The sequence below is a fragment of the Eptesicus fuscus genome, chromosome 16 (genome assembly GCF_027574615.1).
Source record: "Eptesicus fuscus isolate TK198812 chromosome 16, DD_ASM_mEF_20220401, whole genome shotgun sequence".
NCBI classification, from domain to species: domain Eukaryota; kingdom Metazoa; phylum Chordata; class Mammalia; order Chiroptera; family Vespertilionidae; genus Eptesicus; species Eptesicus fuscus.
Genome location: NC_072488.1, coordinates 40,663,963 through 40,687,327, shown reverse-complemented (window position 1 = coordinate 40,687,327; position 23,365 = coordinate 40,663,963). Strand labels below are relative to the sequence as shown.

The 23,365-nt window shown below is 39.1% G+C and overlaps 1 protein-coding gene across 2 annotated transcripts; it reads left to right on the top strand.

Annotated features, from left to right (window-relative positions):
• Window positions 1–21: 21 nt before the first annotated feature.
• Window positions 22–22,906, top strand: DNAAF10 (dynein axonemal assembly factor 10). Of its 2 annotated transcripts, XM_054728350.1 has the most exons (9): window positions 22–171; window positions 343–583; window positions 9,639–9,739; window positions 11,831–11,961; window positions 14,107–14,208; window positions 16,121–16,236; window positions 17,362–17,496; window positions 19,838–19,935; window positions 22,441–22,906. In XM_054728350.1, the coding sequence occupies exons 2-9, from the start codon at window positions 401–403 to the stop codon at window positions 22,646–22,648; spliced, it is 1,074 nt and encodes a 357-aa protein (XP_054584325.1). In that variant the 5' UTR covers window positions 22–171; window positions 343–400; the 3' UTR covers window positions 22,649–22,906. The 2 variants fall into 2 exon arrangements, with proteins under 2 accessions (XP_054584325.1, XP_008145748.2); XM_008147526.3 differs by lacking the exon at window positions 22–171 and having other exon boundaries at window positions 309–583.
• Window positions 22,907–23,365: the final 459 nt, after the last annotated feature.

Here is a 23,365-nt window from a genome sequence, read left to right as displayed (position 1 = left end):
TTTTCTAAGAGGTCCCCACGCCGGGGACCTGAAGCAGGATTTTTGTGTGCGTTTGCGGGGGAGGGAAGGGGGCTGTCCTAAAATATGCCGTATTCTTATGGTCTCCCTCTGGCCCCGCCACTCAACGCCAAAGCATCTTATGACCTGGAATCTGTGTATGTGCTAAAGGAAGTAGGTAAAGGCGATACCTAAGTTTGTGCCACCGGTGAAGAGAAAGCTCGTGGGGTTTCAGTAATGTATCTGGTATTATCTGAGACAACTAAGTCCAACTGGCTAGGGCGTCAGGGGGTGTGTACGGCGAGCGGAACGGACAAACTGTCCTGTTTGGGGTCTGGTTTCCAGGTTCGGGGTTTGGCCGGGGCTGAAAGTACCCGTTGGCGGAGGAGAAGTCGGCCGGACCATGTCGGCCTTCGAGAAGCCTCAGATCATTGCCCACATCCAGAAGGGCCTCAACTACACGGTGTTTGACTGTAAGTGGATGCCCTGCAGCGCCAAGTTTGTGACCATGGGCAACTTCGCCCGGGGCACCGGCGTCATTCAGCTGTACGAGATCCAGCACGGGGACCTCAAGCTGCTCCGGGAGGTGGGTGCCGGGCGAGACTTGCCCTCGTCCAGGATCCGGGAGTACCGTTGGGGGGCGAGTGCGGATTCGGAGTGTGGGGTCTGCATTACGCCAACGCCTCCGTCCGGTGTCCCGCCACAGCACCGCTCGAGCCGCGTGGGCGGAGTGGAGTTGATCGCAGATGGAGCATAGGCTCCCGACGTACGTGCTTTTCCCCCGAGCTCAGAGTTCTCCTCGGCGGGCGAGTCCACCTGCGCCCTCCCGGCCCCTCTTCCAGCGGCCCCTGCGGCCCAGCGCGAGGTCTCTGGAAGTGACGGGACGCATCCGGGTCTAAATGCGACGCCCTTCGGGGCAGTGCTCAGTGAGTGGAGAGTCTGGGAATAGGGGGTCTTGTTAGTAAAAGGCCTTTTCATGCAAACAGAGCCAAAGCTGGGGCCGGTTTGCCTGCCGTGTAATTGCAGGAGATTCCCGCCTAACTTAACATTTATTCTTCCCACAAGTATCAGTTGATTGCCTGGTATTCGCAGGCTTGTGAATGACAGTGTCCCCGATCTCAGGGGGTTTTCCTGTGGGAGAGAGAATCGGTTAAATAATCAAACCAACAGTGCGTAAGTACAAACCAAGATGAATTCTCAAACATGAAAGAACACGGTTCTGTGAGAGTAAAAACAACCCCCTTTCTTCCTCGCTGAAATCAATAGTAGAAACTAACCAGGCCAGTCAGTGGTCGGCAAACTCATTAGTCAACAGAGCCAAATAGCAACAGTACAACGATTGAAATTTCTTTTGAGAGCCAAATTTTTTAAACTTAAACTTCTTCTAACGCCACTTCTTCAAAATAGACTCACCCAGGCGGTGGTACTTTATGGAAGAGCCACACTCAAGGGGCCAAAGAGCCGCATGTGGCTTGCGAGCCGCAGTTTGCCCACCACATAACTAGGCCAAACTAAGAGTAAAGGAGGAGGTTTCCATAGGAAACGGCCTATGCGGAAGCTCAGCGATGGGAGAAAGTCTCTTCTTCTTTTTTTTTTTTAAATATATTTTGTTGATTTTTCACAGAGAGGAAGGGAGAGGGATAGAGAGTTAGAAACATCAATCAGCTGCCTCCTGCACCCCCCCCCCACTGGGGATGTGCTCACAACCAAGGCACATGCCCTTGACCGGAATCGAACCTGGGACCCTTGAGTCCGCAGGCGGACGCTCTATCCACTGAGCCAAACCGGTTAGGGCAAGTCTCTTCTTAAGAGACAGGAGTGGTAAGCAGGGACCAAACGTTGCAACACCTATACATCATTTAAAATGTATGCCTTTCTCCCCCTAAGAATAACGACATCATTGAAGGGCTTTAAGCAGTGTGTGGCATGATCACGTTTACAAGTTTTGAAAAGCTCAGTAGTGAAAGAAGTTAAGAATCACGTTAACTAACATTTTTTTATACCAGTTTACAGTTTTTAAAAGTGCCTTGATTTGGATTCCCTGGAAAAAAATGATCATGCTCAGGTGTTTAGGGTTGTAATACACTACAGGGAAGGTTGACAACTCCGGGGATCAAAAGATAGAGAGAATCTGTTTGGAGGAGTCCGAGGTTAAACTGGTAAGTAAAGGATGAATATAGTTTCGATAGGAAGGTTAGGTTAGAAGGAAGGCTGGGCCCCATCCCACTTTAAAATTCTCTGAGTGTCAGTTTTCTTGTTCAGTTTGTCTTCTCTAGTCAGGGACTCAGTAAATACGGCTTGTTCTTTTCTCTGTTTCCTTAAGTTGTTCACCCCTTGCCCCCAGTCACCTGTTGCTGTTCTAAGGTCCAGTTCAGATTATTTGATTTCTGAAGGCCTTCCTGATCCTCACACAAAGTAACCTTTCTTACATTGCATTCCTGTGGTATTTACTAACTGTGCCTGAAATATATCATTCTGTTCCATTTATCTCTAGATTGTAAGCTCCTGGAGAGTAAGGATGGTGTCTTTTTTAAAAAAATATTTTTTTTAATTGACGTTTTAGAGAGAGGGAGAGGGCCAGGGGAGAGACTGAGAGAAACTTCAGTGTGAGAGCTGAACATCACTGGGCTGCCTCCTGCACGCCCCCTACTGGTGATTGAGCCCGAAACCCTGGTGTATGCCCTGATCTGGAATCAAAACCAGTGCAAGGGACGACACCCAGCCAACTGAGCCACGCAGGCCAGGGCAGTGTCTTTCTTTAATATGGTATGTAAGGAGCAGTAACTCAATAAATTACTTGTTAAAAGAATGAGTAAATGTATGTCTGTAAAGGATATAACGGGTAATTTATTTTTTCCCTTTAAATTTTATTTTGTATTGGTTTCAGGTGTACAGCTTAGTGGTTAGATAATCATATACCTAGTGTAACTTGGGTAATTTAAATATTGGTTTATTGATTATAGGATTGGAGTCAGGGGTTTAAACATTAGAATAGCAGAAAGAAATTTAAAGGTGAAGTATTAGGAACAAATACCAATCAAAGCTCAACCAGAGAGCATCTCCAGACTTGTGACTTTTTTTTATAAGACTATGATTTGTACACATTGCAGGAATACACTTGTTCCAAAAGTGAAATAGTGCTCTTTGGTCTTTTCTAGAGGATTCTAACGAGTTTTTCAAATAAATTTGCTTTTTAGCAAAAGTAATGTGTTAATGATAGAACATTTTAGAAATATACTGGGTGACCTCAAAAATGTATACACACTTTGAATAATTATAAAGGCATTGTTTATTAAAATACATTTCATTTTCAAAATGTAATAGAATCAGCTGTTAAAGTGTCTATACATTTGGGGATGGGGGTACTCTGTAGATAGGAAAAGAGGAAAATTAATATCACCCATGATCTCAACCCTAGGAGTAACCACTTTTTCTATTTCACCTGTATTTAAGGACTATTCTGAAGAAGACCAGAACTATTTGATGAGTTCTTTCTCCTAAAGAGCCTGCTGTCCAAAGAGGATAAAACAAATGGGAAAACATTTAAGAATTTACCTTGTATTTGGCTGTGATGATGCAATGTGAAAGAATATAGATTAAGTACAAGTTCAGTGATTCTTAACTCTTAACATGTATTGTTGCTGTTTGTGTGTATGTTTTAAGGTATTCATGCCTTGGTCCCACCCTTAGAAGTTCTGATGCACTGGGACTCTTGCTTTTAGACTAGGGTGAAGTCTGGACATCAGTATTTTTTCAGCTTCCACCAGATGATTCTAATGAGTACCAGGGTTGACTTCAAGGGGGCTAGATGAATTATTTTATTACAATATTAGGATACAGACTTGATTCTATCATTGTGGGACCACCTCAAGTCAAAGCCTGTGCATACAAGACAAAAAGGAAGGAAGAAAATAGATCTTTGTTGGTGCCTTCCTTATCTTATTACTAAAGATAGATGGGAATGACAGCAAGGCCTCCATATACAGTTGAGCAGTTTGTTGCATCACCCATGGATGTTTGGCCAAGAGTATGAGAGCTGAAATCTACCTCTTTCATCAAGCCTTACCCCTGAGACTTCATCAGCCTGTAAAAGGAACCTTTTTTCTAATTGGCACAAAGGACTGGGGGTAGCCCTGAAAAATGGCAATATAGTTGGGGATGTTTACACTTTAAAATTTAATAATGAGCTAATACAGCTCTGCTTTTTAGCCCCTGTGGCACTGAATTCACTGCTTGTTAGCATTTGGTTGGCTAAATCTTTTAATGTTAATTAAGCAGTGCCAGGATGTGGAGGAGGAAATACTGACAAGCTGTACTAGACCCACCCACAGACAGAACAAAAATAGCTCTCATTAGAATTATCTATCATGGGCTTCTTTAATCATGTTAACTTATTGTAGCAAAGAGAACCAACATCTGGGTCAAACACAACCATCATGGATGGTTATTTCCACTACCATATAGCAAAAGTTAATATATACTAACTAGAGGCCCGGTGCATGAAATTCGTGCACGGGTAGGGTCCCTAGGCCTGGCTGGCGATCAGGGCCGATAAGGTTCCCTGCCTCCCCACCTCTTCCTTCCCTCATTCCCTCAGCACCCCCCACCACCGCTGGTTGCCCACCATGGTCCACGCTGTCCCCTGGTGGTCAGTGTACTTCATAGCAAGCGGTTGAACTCCCAAGGGGACACTTTGCATATTAGTCTTATATATATATATATATATATATATATATATATATATATATACACACACACACACACACACACACACACACACACACATACATACACATACACATACATACATACTAGAGGCCTGGTGCATGAAATTCGTGCCCAGGGGGGGTGGTTCCCCTCAGCCCAGCCTGCACCCACTCCAATCTGAGACCCCTTGGGGGATGTCCAACTGCCAGTTAGGCTCAATTCCGGGGATCAGGCCTAAATCGGCAGTAGGACATCCCTCTCACAATCTGGGACCACTGGCTCCTAACTGCCCCCCCCCCCCTGCTGGCCTGGTCATCCCCAACTGCCCCCCTCTGCCGGCCTGGTCGCCCCTAACTGCCCCCCACCCGCCAGCCTAGTTGCCCCTTATTGCGCCCCCTGCTGGCCTGGTCGCCCCCATCTGCCCCTGCCTGCCGGCCTTGTTGCCCCCAACTGCCCCCCCGTTATTGCGCCCCCTGCTGGCCTGGTCGCCCCCATCTGCCCCTGCCTGCCGGCCTTGTTGCCCCCAACTGCCCCCCTGCCAGCCTGGTCGCCCCATGCAGCCTGCTGTTCAGTCGTTTGGTTGTCCCTCACCAACCCCCCTGCTGGCATGGTTGCCCCACGCAGCCTGCTGTTCGGTTGTCCGTCCAGTTGTTTTGGTTGTGACGGACCCTGGCTTTTTATATATTAGGATATGAGGCAGCTCCCCATTGCCTCCTAACCCTCTGAGTCCCTGGCACCGTATTCTTGCCCATTAGGGCCCACCTACTTCTTACTGAGAGGGCTGTCTTCACTCTCTGCCTCAGACTGTGGGAGCCATTACCCATACAGGCGTCCTCAAACTACGGCCCGCGGGCCATATGCAGGTGTTTTTGCCGTTTTGTTTTTTTACTTCAAAATAAGATATGTGCAGTGTGCATAGGAATTTGTTCATAGTTTTTTTTAAACTATAGTCCGGCCCTCCAACGGTCTGAGGGACAGTGAACTGGGCCCCTGTTTAAAAAGTTTGAGGACCCCTGACCCATGACTTAGAGCTGGGGAGACCCAAAACTGCTGTGAAACAAGTGGGAGGAGGGAGTGTAGAGCTGTTTCATCAGTTGGCATAAGCTGGAGCTGTGGATTAGTTTAACCATAGAAATTGTGTCCTCACATTGATTAGGTGTTGTATCACTATTAATATACTAGAGGCCCAGTGCATGAATTCGTGCACCAGTCAGGTCCCTCGGCCTGGCCTGCAGGATCGGGCCGAAACTGGCTCTCTGACATGCCCTGAAGGGTCCCGGATTGCAAGAGGGTGCAGGCTAGGCTGAGGGACCCCACCGGTATGCAGTCAGGGCCAGGGAGGGAAGCGGGAGGTTGGCCAGCCGGGGATGGACCACGGGAGGGCTCCAGGGGATGTCCAGCCCGTTTCACTCAGTCCCAATCAGCCGGACCCCAGTAGCAAGCTAAACTACCGGTTGGAGCATCTGCCCCCTGGTGGTCAGTGCACATCATAGTGACTGGTGGACTGTCTGCCCCCTGGTGGTCAGTGCACGTCATAGCGAGCAGTTGAGCTGCCTTAGCATATCATTAGCATATTACCCTTTGATTGGTTGAACGGCTGACTGGACACAGCCTATTAGGCTTTTATTATATAGGATTATTTCAGGTACTTTTATTTGAAGGAAGGAGCAGGTGGGGAGGACACACATGATTTGAAAACTCCTTTGTTTATTGACAAACATTTTGATTTTCGGTATTGTCCCATTGTAAGATACTCTTCTTCACAAAATTGGAAAAATAACTGAAATAGTATCAATCTAATACAGTGAATAACTGATGTTATCTTGGACAACCTATGCATTACAAAGAAAAACAATTAACATTCTATGGTCCTGTGCTTCTCATCAGTATGGTCCTTTACAACCATGTTATTGTAGATGACTGGTGTTTTTTTTAACATTTATTGTTGAAAGTATTACATATGTTCCCTTTTTTCCCCCATCGACCTCCTCCAGCTAGATAACTAATTTTGTTTAGGACAATTCCAGGGAGGCTGTGAATGCTTTGTTTTATACCTGGCTACACAGTAACTGCCAATTTATCTACATCCCAAACCATGAGAAAGCTCAACAAGCTGAGACTTTCCAAAGCTTTGTACCATATAATGATGTATTTTGAACCATGAAAGAAAAGTTTACAGTTTGTGTGAAGTGAATTTTCTTTTCTTTTTGTTTGTAAGTTGCTACGTATACCCTATATGGAAATGCCCAGCCAGACGTTGAAAGTGGCAGGGAAATTATTTTTTAAATTGTGTGAAGCAGGCCCACCTTAATGGGAGGGATGAAGATTGGCACAGAAACTGAAGGTTTGCAAGGGGAGAAGCCCTAGCAACTGGAGAATTCTATGTAGGGAAAACAGTTTATCTGGATATATTGTTAAGTGAAAAAAAAAAATCAAGTCAAAGGCCAATATATGATGATCCTCTTTATACTAAAACAAACTTAATGTGTGTTTGTAAATGTATAGAAAAAGGTTTCGAAGGATGGGGATTACTTCTGGGGAGTATCAAAGGGAGACTGTCTTTTTGCCCTTTTGTTTGAATTTTTAGAGGGAACTGTATTATATAAACATTAAGAATAAAAAATATAAAAGTTGTAGAGACCAAATATGAGGAATAGTTTTGCCCTGTTGAGGCTGACAGTAAATGGAAGGTGATATTATAAGGCCAGAGTGTAGTGTGGGACAGGCATCATCTAGTGGCCTCATCTAATTACAGATTGTCCAGAGTTTCCAGGGGCCGAACCAGAAGGAAAAGCAGACTTCAGGAAGGCTGTCAGTGACCTGGGAGGTGAAGTTGGGGTCAGTGGGGACCTTGGAGAAATTAGAAACATCAGGAAGTAAACGAGTAATGGAAGTTCCACAGAGGTGGTAGTAGCATAATGCATGTGTATATATATGTAGGAGGAGTCAGGTAGGAACGGATTCTGTAGTCCCGTTCCCCCCGCCCCCCCATTCATGGTTTTGTTTTCCACAGTTTCTATTACCCATGGTCTGAAAATATTAAATGGAAAAGGCAATAAATAAACATTCATAAGTTTTAAATTGCATGCCAATCTGAGTAGTGTATTTAAATCTCATGCCATCCTACTCTGTCCCACACTGGTATCCTGATGTATATGCTCCCTGCCTGTTAGTCACTTAGTAGCTGCCAAGGCTATCATATTGACAGTTTCAGCACCACAGTACCTGTGTAAAAATAACCCTTATTTTTATTAATGCTCAGAGCCATTATTACATATGTTCCCTTTTTTCCCCCATCTTATTACAGTATATTGTTGTAATTGTTCTACTTTATTATTTAGTTATTGTTAATCTCCTACTGTGCCTGATTTATAAATTAAACTTAATCATAGATATGTATAGGAAAAAACATAGTGTATATAGGGTTCAGTACTATCTTCTGTTTCAAGCATTTACTGGGGGTATTGGAACATATATCCCCCATGGATAACTGGGGACTACTGTATTTGGGCTGTAAACTCCTTGAGGGAATGGTCAGTCTTACTCATCTTTATGTCTTCTTCTGCCTAGTTCAGTGGTCGGCAAACCGGGGCTCGCGAGCCACATGCGGCTCTTTGGCCCCTTGAGTGTGTCTCTTCCACAAAATACCACGTGCGTGCGTGCACGTACAGTGCGATTGAAACTTTGTGGCCCATGCGCAGAAGTCGGTTTTCGGCCTGGGCGAGTCTATTTTGAAGAAGTGGTTCTAACGCCGAGCCACACTCAAGGGGCCAAAGAGCCGCATGTGGCTCGCCAGCCGCGGTTTGCCAACCACTGGCCTAGTTCATTGACTTCTATATAGTAGGGCCTCATTACTAGTAAATGTTGAATGCTCGAGTTGGGCAAATCTATAAAGCTCTAGACTTGGATATCTTTATCTATGACAGGGCGGTAGTATTAGATAATTTCAAGGATCCTTTCTGTGATATGTTCTTCTTCACGTGACTTCCATAAGCCGCATGCCTTAAGTAGTGCATTGGTATATAGTTATTTTACTAATGTGATTATATATAATACTCGGAGCAGTAGCCTTTTAAATGAAAGGAACATGAAAAGATTGGCTAATCCATACTAACAGTGGTGCCTTTGGTACACACAGGTATACAAATCTCTGTGATTGAAAAGGTCCCACAGAGAACAGGATATAAACATTCTCAGTTTAGAGGGTTCTGCAGGGAAAACTATGAAATACTCATAAAAATTTTTGTTCCTGTAGCCATCTGGAAAGAGCAATATCTTCATTACGTTCTCATTTCTACAGAGGATCTTAAAAAAGAATACCACATTAAATGCTGAGATGTTCGTATTTGCAAACCAATGGTGATGGTAGTTATCAGCATTTGAACATCTCATTAGTGAGATGAAAGGAAAGGCAAAATTAAAACTCATTCTTTTTGACAGTTATATACTTTTAAACTATAGAAGAACTAGAGGCCCAGTGCACGAAATTCGTGTACTCGGGCTGGGGGGGGAAGGGATAAGAAGGGGGTTCCTCAGCACAGCTTGGGCCCTCTTGCAGTCCAGGAGCCCTCAGGGGATGTTCGCAGCAGTCAGACCACCGCTGCTGTGCTTGCCAGCCATGAGCCGGGCTTCTGGCTGAGCGGCGCTCCCCCTATGGGAGTGCACTGACCACCAGGGGGCAGCTCCTCCAATGTGCGTCTGCTCCCTGGTGGTTAGTGCGTATCATAGCGACAGGTCGTTCTGCTGTTTGGTTGATTTGCATATTAGCCTTTTATTATATAGGATGACTAAAGGAAAGCATGATCATTTTTATCATAAGTTTTAATTGCTTTTTATATTGCCACCTTATGTAAACCCTTTAATAAGGCTATAAATATCATGATTATAAATAGCTGACATAAATAATATGTCTTCTTTCCCTCCCTTTTATCAAGATTGAAAAGGCCAAACCCATTAAATGTGGAACATTTGGTGCAACATCCTTACAGCAGAGATATTTAGCTACTGGAGATTTTGCTGGAAACCTTCATATATGGTAAGATTACTTAATTAGTAGTAAGACCTGAGATAACAGTTTCTTTGATAGTCTTATTACTCTTCCTCTGAAAGAGAATTCTAATTTATCTTTAGGCTTTAGGTATTTAAAATAATGTTATCAGTATTTCTACATATGCTGTTTGATGCTACTATTTAACAACTTGTATTTGTAAATAAAGGGTTATTCCCCTCCACCTTGAAGGATGCAATCTATAAAAATACACATGTATAACATGGGAAATTAGATACTGTGTGCATTTCAGCAGTACATTTGACATTACAGAATGATATACTGAGCTTTTGTTTTAATTTTTTAATGTAGAGCTCCCAATTCATTTGAAGTTTTTTTAATGTGTTAGCTAACATCTAAGCACAACTTTTTAGGAACACATCTGTTGAGCAAATCAAGATAAACCTGTTTTGAATGAGCAAAATCATAATTGTGCCAAATGCTTTTAATTTTCATGTGTTACCAAGAGTTATTTTCTTTTTTTTCTTCTTTTTTTAAAATTTTATTTTATTGTTTAAAGTCTTACACATAGTAGTACATATATCTCCTTTTTTTAAGAGTTATTTTTTTATATTTAAATTAGAATTGAGTGAATTCAAATTTCTCTAATTACTTTTTAGGAATATCTCTTAATCATCTGAAGTACACACTAATGTTCTAGAGAGAAACCGGCTTTCCTGCCTGTTTTCTAATGTGACCTTTTTGGATTTCTCACTTAGAATCTGCTACTTTGTAATTAAATTACTTTGACCTATTTATCTGTCTTAGGCTCCTAATATAAAACATAATAAAGCTATTTTAATTTACCCTTGCTTTAACTGCTTAATAATTAAGTTAGCATTACAGTGCATTAGTCCTCACATGCTATGTCATATACTTTCAAAGAAATTGGGAGAGAGACTAGTCTGAATGTTATTTTTAAAAATAAATATATTTCATCACAAGAATATAGAACAAATGTAACTGTTGACTTTCTTCATAATAAAGTAGAACAGGTATTACTGACTTATTTTCATTGATAAGTCTTTTGTTTATATTAAAAAAGTAATGTTTTTTAAAAATCTGTAAAAATAGTCTTTTAAGTAGAACCTCAATCCTGTTTAGTCTCCTGTTTCTTTCACAGTAATGCTATGAAGATAAACATCATGTCTAAACTAGGTTGAACTACCTCAAATTTGCTAAGTGAAATTTTATACATTTTGGCTCATAAGTTGGGATTACATCATGAAAAGCAATGTTCATTTTGTTTAAGTGTAAGTTATTGAAACCTGACTTGTTAAAGAGAAATGTGGATAGAAGCTCCAATAGAAAAGCAAAAGAAGGGGAGCAAGCGAGAAAAGGGATGTATTGCTATAACCTACTTGAGCCATTCATTATCCAACCATCTCATGTAGACTTAAGCACACATAATCGTAGTTACTTGCCTGCATTTCTTTCTCTTAAATAACCTAGAATTAGGCAAACTTCAGCCAGTTTGACTCTCATATTTGTGACCAACATGATGATAAACTAAAAAATACATAATTAGATGAAAAATCAAAACTCAGTGAGAAAATAATACATGATAAAGTGGAAAATGTGTACCTAGTACACACTATTCATATAATAAAATAAACCTCAGAAGATCTCAAGGTGAAACTACCAAGGCCAACTTTGGAAACATTCTAAATCCTTTTACTTTATATTTAAAGCAGTAATGATCAGACTTCAGTCAGCAAGGAGTCCACAGGTTTGGGACCCCATCCCAGAGATCCTTATTAATGATGTCTGGGGAGGAGCCTGTCAATCCGCACTTATTAATAAGCAGACCTGGTAATTCATCTATGAAGAACACTAAGTAAAGTGGATGTGGGTTTGAATTCCAAGTTGAATAATAACCATTCTCATTGAGGGCTTAAAAGTTACTAAAGTGGAGGGAAGAAATTGGGAGTATTTGTATAAATTCATAGTCAAATCGTTATTTTTAAACAAAAATCTAAATATGGAATGCATTCTTACATTTTAGTAAGAATGTTTGGGACATTGGACTAAATGTTTGGGACATGTGGTGTAAGTAAGAAGCTGTCTTCTGTTGTTTAGGAATTTGGAAGCTCCAGAGTACCCAGTGTATTCCGTAAAGGCCCATAAAGAAATTATAAATACTATAGATGGTGTAGGTGGACTAGGAATTGGGGAAGGAGCACCTGAAATTGTGACTGGCAGCCGAGATGGTAAGTCAAAGTATTTTATGTACAGTATTTAAATTTTTTTTTAAGATAAATCTCTATACAACGGTATATCCTCTCTGTGTGGAAATCCGCAGTAACCCTTACCCACTAAATCTAACAGTCTGCTTTTTTAATAGTCAGGTTTGATTGCATATCCCTAAATTGTTTCATTCTTGAGTATTTTGAGATAGAGGAAAAGCACTTAACTATTTTAGTTTTGAGCAAATTCAACTACTAACAAACATAGTTACATATGAACCTTGAAGGATTTCAAATTTCTTTATCGGTTTTTGAGGCAGCTGACAATATAATGTGGGTGGCAGCTTTTCCTTTTTTAAAAAAGCAGAATCAGTACTTGTGAAAATTGTCACGTTGAACACTGAAATTCTGTGATCCTTCCGCTGAGCATTGTAGAAAGCTCCAAGGACACCAAGTGCTTTTCTGCCTTGCAGTGACTAAAAATGGACAAGTCTTAAAAGAAAAGAGAGGGGAATTTTCTGATAGTTACTCAAGAGCGGCTCTGTTTTCGAAATCAAATATTCTTTCCAACCCTAGAAACAATACAGAATATAGAAGGAAAAACAGCATTCAGCCCACCACACCAGCATAACTATTAGGTGTGCTTTTCTTTCCAGTCTTATATACAACGATGACTAGCTACCGGTGTGTGTATGGTTTTATATCTTACTTTTTCCATTTAATGTTTTGTCATATGTAAATGTTGCTGTTTTCATACTTACACTTTAATGACTATGTCACATTCCATCCTATGGAGGTGTCACAATGTTCTAACCATGCCCCTGTTAATAAGCATTCAATTTTTTGTTTACCTCAAATTTTTTGTTTATTGTTTTGGGAGAGTGACTTAAAAATAATTAAGTATCATTATGTATATAACTCTTTTGGAATAAATGTTCCAAAAGAGTTATATACATAATGATTTGTGTTGTGGGTTTTAAAATTTACTGTCAAATTTTCCAAAGTATCTTTTTACCTTATCAGTTACAATGGAAGAAATAGATTTCCAGTATACCCTACCAGCATTGATTTTCCTAATTTTTTAGATAAAAATGGTACACCATTCCAACTTGTGTTAATTTTTTTCTATACAGTATTTATTTACCAGTTAATTTTGCTGTGTGAATTGTTTGTTTATGTTCTTTGTTCATGTAACTGTTACAAACTTAATATAAATTTTATCAATTTGTATGAAGCTAGTGGAGTGATACGTCTTGTCATATTTGCAGAAATTTTTTTCTCCTTAACGCATCTTATTATTAACCAATTTTATTTTATTCTTGGAGATAAATCGAGTGGAATAGTACCCCCTTTTCTACATTTATTATCCCTTTTAAGGATTTCTTTTTTTTTTATGCTTTTCCTATTCTCTCTCAGGTACTTGCCTTTTAGCCATTTTATTACATACATTTGTATTTCTCAGAAGCAGTGACATCATTTACTTAGCAGTCCTGTAATTTGCATTAAAATGAGGAAGTTGAAATTAAATTGAGAATTACTTGTTAATTTTTAAAAATAATTCTTTATTATTGGAAGTATTACATGTCTCCCTTTTTCCCCCATTGACCTCTTCCAGCCCACTCCCGCCCTGTTAATTTTATTTAATACTTCCCTGTTCTCTATTGCCACAGGGAAATTAAACTTAATTATATGAAATAGTATTCTAAAACCCAATATAAGAAATTGTAGATGTAAAAATTAGTTTACTCTTCTGTATAAAGAAATGTCAATAGTTATATGGGTAGTAAGGAAATAATTTAAATGGCACTGGTATTATTCTAAGTAACTAATACATTAGTTTTAGGCTTAAGCAAAGAAAATAAAGTGTGATTTGAATTGCATAACATCTGTGTTTGCCTTGTCAATCATACCATGTTGATAACTTAGGAACAGTTGTTGGCTTTTCTGTATATCTATTTGGAAATTTACTAGTAAGTCAGACATATGGGTTATATCTCTGATATTAAGTACAACTTACCCACTTAGAAGTTAGAAAAATGTGAATATTTTTTCAGGTGTTATAACATCTATAATATTACCATGTATACAGGAAGCCATAGGAAGAGAATGCAGAAAAGAAATGTCATTATTTGCTGTTGAATTTTGCCAGTGCACTTTTATGTATGGCAGGAACTGTGAAGGTGTGGGACCCAAGGCAGAAAGACGATCCTGTTGCTAATATGGAACCCGTACAAGGAGAAAACAAGAGAGACTGTTGGACTGTGGCGTTTGGTGAGTTATTGAAGAACTCTTGGATTTGAAGTATCCAGTGGTAAAAGCTTCAAGGAATTCCTGGTGGTCTGTTCATAGTCTGTGGATTATTCCGGCAGTTTATTGAGGCAAATAGACATGGTGGTTAATGTCATCCTCTGAGGCCTGGGTTTGAAGTCTCATGGTCTACTTATTGGCTGTGTGACTTATTGGCAAGTTATGAAGCATCTCTGTTTCTTGGTAGCTTCATTTGTAAATGGAAGTAATAATAGAATTTACTTAATAGTGTTGTTATGAGGGTTCAAAAAGTCAATATATGTATAGTGCTTAGAATTGTGCTTAGATTATTAAGTGCTCAAAAATAATTTGCTGTTACCATGTACTTGTGTTTAACTAGATAATATTGACCCAGTTAGAACCAAATGCCAGTAATGGAGTTAAGTAGAGCCTCAAGGGCAAATGGTAACCTTACAGATCTTACATTATACTCTCTGTAGAGTATGTTTATTTTCTAGAAAGTAGTTATACCATTACGAAATTATTTCTTACAATTTGACAACTGTGTTTCTCTATTAATATATTTAAAATGAGTGCTGGTTTTGTAGGACTAATTGATGTTTATCCTTGTATCTCTTGCTGAGCACCAAAATTAAAATAACTTTTGCTAGTAAGTGGGATAGGCCATATTTAGTTTTAAATCTCTATTTTTTTTCCCTCTTTTCTTAGTATAATCCTATATAAATAACAGACATTAAAAGTAGGATTTAACAATACATGTGATTTGTTCAACTTTTTATGTTATTTTAAAATTGTACTGTTATTTAATTAGAGGAAAGTTTTAGACTTCCACTATAAAAAAATAAATTATTGTATGGGAATTACTATGTGTGTATATTTTGTAAGCAATTATATAAACTTAAGACATACGCTTGGGGAGAAATTTTAGGATTAGTATTTGGAATCATCATCTAAAACTTGGTATAATAATTAAAAAGTAATTACCTTTGGGCTCATTAAAGCCTTTCATCATTGATCTAAGGAACATAAGTACAATTTTAAAAATAGGTGCTTAAGTTAAAAAGAAAATCCATTGATTTGACAAATTTTTATGAATGCCAAAGAGGCGCAAAGCGGTGGGCATATAAAGGTTAAACAGATGTGTTATCTGCATCAAGATGCTTATAGTTTAGTAAAGAAGACATATCTACATTAATTATAGTACAGCCCTAGATGGTTTGGCTCAGTGGATAGAGCATTGGTCTGCGGACTAAAAGGTCCCAGATTCGATTCTGGTCAAGGGCACATGCCTGGGTTGTGGGCTTGATCCCCAGTAGTGGGTGTGCAGGAAGCAGCTGATCAATGATTCTCTCATTGATGTTTCTCTCTCACTCTCTCCTCTCCCTTTCTCTCTGAAATCAATAAAAATATATTTTGAAAATTATAGTACAAGGTAGGAGTGATAAAAGATCATGAGAGACATGGACAAATGCGGAAGGAATCCCAAGAGAAAGATGACCAGGGTGAGGGGGCATTTTTTACCAAAAGGACATATAGAATTTGAACCCCTGAAATTGGAAGGAAATTTCAAGTATAAGGAATAGCTTGAAAAGTGTCCAAATATGTAGAGGAAATACTGTAGTGGTAGAAATTGCTTTAAAGATGGCTCAGGCCCACAGCCAGAGGTGTTTAGATGGTCTTAGAAGCCAATAATATTCTCACATATCCCTTCAGTATAAAATGAGTTTTAAAATAACTATATCAAATACCAAATTAATAATCTGATGTCCTGTCAGGATCGGTAACATGAGATTCTACCCAATGTGATTTTGTAAAATCTGATTCAGTACAAATTATATGCATCGGTTCATAAAATTATTTTACCAGCCTTCAGATTAGCATTTATAAAGATCTGTAATGTTGTCTTGATCTGTAGGTAATGCGTATAATCAAGAGGAACGTGTTGTTTGTGCTGGCTATGACAACGGTGATATCAAACTGTTCGATCTCAGAAGTATGTCATTGCGGTGGGAGACAAACATTAAGAATGGGGTAATGTGCATTTGGATTCTTTTAATTAATTAATTTATTTATTTATTTATGTTAATCCTCACCTGAGGATATTTTTTTCATTGATTTTTAAAGAGAGTGGAAGGGAGAGGGAGAGACAGGGAGAAATATTGATGTGAGAGAGACACATTGATTGATTGCATCCTACATGCACCTTGACCAGGGCCAGGGAACCTGCAACCAAGGTATGAGCACTTGGCCAGAATTGAACCTAGGACCCTTCAGTCCGCAGGCCGATGCTCCATCCACTGAGCCAAACCAACTAGGGCCATTTGGATTATTTTTAATTTCTCTGAGCATGTTTTCACCTACCTCTGAACTACTACAAAAGGAAGGTGATTCTAATAACTCATCTCAGTACAACCACTCTACCAGAGGTTCTTAACCTTTTGGGGCTCTGAGCCCTTTGGGAATCTGATGAAAATCGTGGACCCTCTTTTGGAAAGTGAACACACACCCAGATGTGGTATGGCAGTGCTGGTGAGTCGCCAGCCCCTGTGGCAGACTGTGGACACCTGTGCGTTGCACATTGTCATATCAAAATGAGCATGTAAGAGGCTTTTTTCTGTGAATAGGAAGCCTGAAAAGAGTAACAGCCTTTCAGATTTTAGGTTCCTAAGTTGTATGCCTCTCATGAGGAATATGGCTCCTTCCTGTTTCCTAAAGTCAGCCTTGACTTAACTGTGCACAATAATTGGGGAACTCAAGATAGTTTGATCTTGCCCTAATGAGTTTGGCTTAGTGGATAGAGCATCAGCCTGCGGACTGAAAGGCCCCAGGTTCGATTCCAGTCAAGGGCATGTACCTTGGTTGCGGGCACATCCCCAGTAGGAGGTGTGCAGGAGGCAGCTGATAGATGTTTCTAACTCTCTATCCCTCTCCCTTCCTCTCTGTAAAAAAAATCAATAAAATATATTTTTTAAAAAATGATAGTTTGATCTTATTAACCAAGAAGAATTTTTTTATGGTTTAAAAGTTTTTAATGTATTGATTCCATTTAAATGCTTTCACATGAGCTAATAATTTTAAAGTTGTTTTACTTAGCTTAAAATAACCTACTGAATAATATGCATTAGACCATCAATAATAAATATTCTGTATTTTCAGGTATGTAGCCTGGAGTTTGACAGAAAAGATATAAGTATGAATAAGTTAGTTGCTACGTCTCTGGAAGGAAAGTTTCATGTTTTTGACATGAGAACACAGCACCCAACCAAAGGTTTTGCTTCTGTTTCAGAAAAGGTAAATCTGAGGGGAATGCCTTTCTATGAAGAGGAATGTTCTTAGCTTGTTTTAGACTAATAAATAGACTTAGTCACCAAGGTGCCTTCCAGGTCTTTATGGGAAGGGAGCTATTTTTAATATATTCTTGTGGGATCTTGACAAGGTTTTCTCGACAAAGAGTACTTGCAGAAAGCTTATCAGTTTTAGACTTCTTGATTATAATAAAGGCCTCATTTGGATAGGAATCTTATTTTGTAGTTTAAGGAGCAATCATAGGAAAAGTAGCTGATGACAAGTATGTGATAAGCATACTAGCCTTGCATTTCCTAATAAATATATAATATTTGTATTTATACTAATTATATACTCTTAGGTGTATACCAATATACACCTTAGTATAATACTAATTATATACTTTTCAAAATATATCAACATATATATAGTCATTTAATCACATTTTATTTTATATTCCAGTTTGTTATATTAAATAAAATTATTTAAAGTGTTAATCACTGTGATTGATACATAGTAGGTGCTCAAAATGTATTTATTCTTTTATTCACACATATACATACATACTTTGCCTTGTTTGAATAGTATTTGACGAAGCTTAGAAGGAAATGTGGTATTACAATGTTAGAAAAATAGATGAAGAAAACAGGGCAAAGGGAAAATACTTGTTAAAATGGTGTCAGAAGTAAGGGATTGCATAAAATTCATGCTGAAACATCCTCTCATTTGCAAGAGATGGGTTAGAAATGTGAGTCTGAGCTTCCTCCGTTATAAAAATAAAGGTCAGTTATAGATTTGTAGTTTCCATGAGATTAAAATATATAAGTTGTTCAGGAAATAAAAATTCACTCCTTTTCTCACTCTACCATGGATTCAGTAGTACTTCCCAAATGTTCCTATTTTGTCTTATTATTACAGCAATTATTATTGCATGTAAATTACTGCCACTGCCTGATGAACTCAATTCTTAACAAGATAAATATATTTTTAATATTGTTTTGACTTTGTTGTTTCAGAGTATATTAAGTATCTATCAACATAAAGCACTTTACTAAATTGTTTTATATACAACTGCAACATGTTTCTTATTAGCTATAAATTATAGTGTTATCTTCAAAATTTTTTTCTTACATTTAGTTAATCTAGTAATTGCTTAGTCTGACAAATAAATGACTTTTGTATTTTAAGAGGTCATATCTCCTCTTGGTTTGGGGGTTTTTATCATCTTCCAGCTTAATTTGCTTTTAAACTATAAAACTAATTAAAATAAGTTTTCAGAGCTTGAACCTAATCACTTGAGGACTCACACACTTAAAGTGTATATTTTGAGATGTGGGGTTTGTTTTTTTTGCAGTTTTTTTTAAGTATAACATGTCTCCTTTTTTCCCAATCGACCCCACCCCCGAGGGCAAGCCCCCCCTGCCCCAGTATCTGTCCATTGGTTATGCTGATATGCAAGCATACAAGTCCTTTGATTGATCTCTAACCCCCCTCCCCTCCCCTGCCTTCTCTCTGAGGTTGGATGGTCTGTTCAGTGCTACCTTGTCTCTGGATCTGTTTTTGTTCATCAGTTTATGTTGATCCTTATATCCCACATATGAGTGAGATCATGTGATATTTATCTTTCTCCGACTGGCTTATTTCGCTTAGCATAATGCTCTCCAGTTCCATCCATGCTGTTGCAAATGGTAAAACTTCCTTCGTTTTTATAGCAGCGTAGTATTCCATTGTGTAGATGTAGATGTATATTATGACCATAAACACTGAACATAAGTCCTTATGGCCCTTATTTTGAAGACCAGACAAGTCCAATGGTGTAGACTGAAAATACAGCTCTGGGAGCTTTCAGTTAAGTTTTATTCTGTCTGTGGGAACTCTCAGTACTTTCCACTCAGTTTTTCTGTGAACCTAAAAAACACTCAAAAATAAAGTTTATTTTTTAAAAGTTCAATCTATCTTTATTTTTTCCTTAGGAAGAAGTATGTGGTTTGTATTTTACGTTTCTTTTGCTCTTCAGAGTGAGCTAGAGACATAAATGTGTGAAATCTATTTGCATAGTTTATATGGTACTATAAACTTAGACTTTTAATCTGATAACACATTTTTTAAAAAAAATCCAGTACAACTTTGTTTCATAAAGCAGTAAAGAAAAATTATGTTTTTTCTTGATTTCTGATGGGTTCTTCTAAATCTTTGGAGCCATTATAAAGAGAAGGACCAGAAAATAATTACTTTTATAGCAGTTGTTGAAAGATAGAAGAAAAATTTATTTGCAGGGTTTCTCTTCCAGGGCAGTCTTTGTCATACAAACTTATAACCAGGTTGTGTGCCTCTCCTTACTGTTTAGGCTCATAAATCTACCGTGTGGCAGGTCCGACACCTGCCCCAGAACCGAGAGCTGTTCCTGACAGCGGGAGGCGCCGGCGGCCTCCACCTCTGGAAGTAGTAAGTCTCTGCTGTGCACCCGGCTCCTTTTTGGGTCACTTGTGGGCGTGAAGTAGGAATAGATTGAACTTTTTCCCCTTATTTTCCTCCTCTGACTTAGTTCATTTTGCTATGATTTTAAACTTTATTGTATTACATAAGTATTATTTTCTAAGCATTTAAAAAACAAATTTACTTCTTTTACACATACTAAATAGTAATCTTTTGACTCATTAAATATGTTTCTTATTTAGTTGTCTTCCATATATTGTAGTACGGTCAGGGGCCAGGAAAAATTCTTTTCATAGATTTGAAATCATAGATTTTTGCTGTATTTTTTTTTTTTTTTTAAGGAAAACTTTCACCAAAGGCTTTTGTGAAATATTATAATCGAGCCATTAGAACACTACCTCTAGAAGATAGGAAAAGGGTTGAAATTGTTAGTTTTAGATCATAATAATTCAGTTGCCCAAGTTCAGATAACATCCTTGTGATAGAACCAGAACAGAGCCCGAGGGCCCTGATTGGTCTCCAGGAAAAGCCTTGTTGAGTTTGCTGTCTGCATACCATAGGCAGCGTGAGTGACCGGGAGAGCTTACCATGCACTGCGCTCTGAATCCCAAGGGCCTGAAGGTGGCAGTTACTAGTAGCTGCTCATTTAAAAGGCCTGATAAAAACTGCATTAATGGTTCTCTCTTTCTGTAAACATCACCCAAGGGGGAAAAAAAGAAATAAACACAAGCCATAAGTGAAAGATAATGTTTGAAAAACAGAAATAAAAGAAAAATACCATCTTTAATGCTTCTGGGACTTTCATATTTACAAAATACTTTATTTTTAAAAAAATATATGTTTTATTGATTTTAGAGAGAGAGAAGGGAGAAGGATAGAGAGATAGAAACATCGATGAGAGAGAGAGAGACATCGATTGGCTGCCTCCTGCATGACCCTCGCTGGGGATTGAGCCCACAGATGGGGCATGTGCCCCTATTGGGAATCAAACTGGGGACATCTTGGTTCATGGGTCAATGATCAACCTCTAAGCTACACTGGCCAGACCACAAAATACTTTTCTATTTATTAGCTCCTTTTAGAAGTTAGAAGGGATTCTAAAAAATAGGGCTACAAAAGCATTTAGGAATATAGCTGACCAAAAACCAGGAGTGAATACTTTAGATCAAAACTATATAGTTTCTGTGAATAAAAAGCAGAGGGAAAGTGTTGAGAGATCTGGGAGAAGGCCTGGTAGATAGGTCATTCGGTAATTTCCCTTTTCTCGGCACCTTTGTCCATTGTTCCTCCCTGATTGTTCCAACCCCTTCTTTCCTCTGGGCTAGACCCTGCAGATCCCTCTGAGCCATGCAGCGGCGCCTCACTGTTCTACCTGAGGACCAAACTCTTTAGGCTGCTAACTTGAAGCACTGAGTCCAAGTTTTCTTTGCAATCCACACGTGGGGTGGTTTTCCTTATGATATGCAACCATGTTTGTAGCTGGAATTTTTGACTCTGTGGATTTAATTAATACCAGTGAAGTTGGGTCTGTATGCAATTAGAAATTTGTAGCCTATCTCAAAATAAACTTGAACCTTTACCATAACAGATACCTGGTCTAATCTTCAAATTGGTTTGGAGCTTTGCTCTCAGGTATTATACCAGCAAAGGAGATCTGTTTTTTGCCAGTCTCCCTTGGTAGTAATTCCATTAAACTATAAATATTTCTTAAGCACCTAACCAAGAAGTCCTAAGGTAACTCATCTAGTTATTTAGAAATTGTGTTAGGAATGAATGGCCCCCAACATGCTGACTTTTTTGTTATTGTTGCATATTTTGAAAATCTCAAAACTTTAGCAGTCTGGAGGGTTTGAAAAGTCTTCGTTATTTATTAAATACTATATTGCTGCAGCCTTTGCCAAGAGATACGAAAAAAAAACCTGTTGACTATTTATCAAAAGGAATTGTAGGGTCTGAGAAGAAGAAAGAACAGTAGGTTATCTACCTATCACTTCTTATATTTCTGCTCTGCTTCTCTGTTGCTTTGTATCCTGAAACTCCTGGCCTTTCTTAGCATTTATAAAATACAGGTAGTATCATAGTTGATACCTCACAGGCTTTAAAAAGCCTTTTAAGGAGGAGCAATACTCCAGTATTTCACTAGGAACACATCTCCATGCCAAGAGGGATGTTTCTTTTCCCCTCTCTCAAATTTAGCCCAAATAGTATTTATAACTTGTTCCCTTCAACTCTTCTTATTTGTAAATTTATATTTTCAGCTGAAAGAAAATCACATGGTTCAGAATGGCTTTTTTTTTTTTTTCATTTTGAAGCAATGATGTTTAGGTCTAAAATCTCCTCCCAGCAGTGCCTGCCCATAGAGTGGTACACAGAGGTCCTGGGATCTGGCATGGAACTCGGAGTATGGGTGGATCAAGGGTCTGCCATCCATTCTGGAAGTGTTTGGACGGGTTCTGCAAATGGTAGTTGCAGCTTTTGCCTTTACACATATCTCTTCTTTGTTCTTGCTTTCAGCGAATACCCTGTTCAGCGGTCAAAGAAAGATTCTGAGGGAGTAGAGATGGGAGTTGCGGGTTCGGTCAGCCTTTTGCAGAATGTTACGTTGTCTACCCAGCCCATTTCCAGTTTGGACTGGAGTCCGGATAAAAGGGGCCTCTGCATCTGTAGCTCATTTGATCAAATGGTGAGAGTACTGATTATTACAAAACTCCATAAAATTTGATCTGAAGATTTTGGACTTTGAAACCTTCCAGCGGAACACTCAGAATTTAGAATGTGCTCTGCATCCTCTGACTCTCCTCGGCCAAGGCTGGATTTGACTGGTGAAAGAGGCCCAGATGCAAACCTCAGGCTCGCCTCTCTCGGTGTGGAATGCCCAGCGGTGAGTTCCAGCCACCTGGATGGTCCGTGGTTTGCTGCTGCACAGCGGGCACCACGGTCTCCAGAGCCAGCTCTGTTCCTCTCCCTCCATTTCTGATAAAAGTTGGTACTTGTCTATATGTTCTGCGTCCCCAAATTCCATATTTTATAATAAACACTTGTGTTGCATTTCAGTGTTCACACGGTCATGGTAGGGATCACTTAGTTTGGTTTAGGATGGTTTGCCTTGGTGAAACTACTGTGCATTAGCCTTCATAAATATACTCTGAGAGCTTTCACAGTCACTGAGTTTCAGTACAAAACATTACTTCACAGAATAACCGTAGTGTGCGGTCAAAACAGATTTGGGTAATGTTTAGCAGTGTAACTCATAAAATGAAATACTGTGATTTACAGAGACCTCTTTTGTACCTAGAAACGGAGTTAAATTAGTGAGACTTTCCATTGTTGACCATGGTAAGTGATGTTGAGATGTTCAAGTTTTGGGGGTTTTGTAACTTTACTTTTTGTCAAACTTTTTAATATATTTTATGAATAAATTTTTGTTTTTGAAATCTAT

Coding starts and splice junctions, on each gene's coding strand:
- DNAAF10 (XM_054728350.1), top strand. CDS start 401: ATGTCGGCCTTCGAGAAGCCTCAGATCATTGCCCACATCCAGAAGGGC. Junction 584..9,638: donor ACCTCAAGCTGCTCCGGGAG/GTGGGTGCCGGG, acceptor CCTTTTATCAAG/ATTGAAAAGGCCAAACCCAT. Junction 14,209..16,120: donor CTGTTGGACTGTGGCGTTTG/GTGAGTTATTGA, acceptor CTTGATCTGTAG/GTAATGCGTATAATCAAGAG.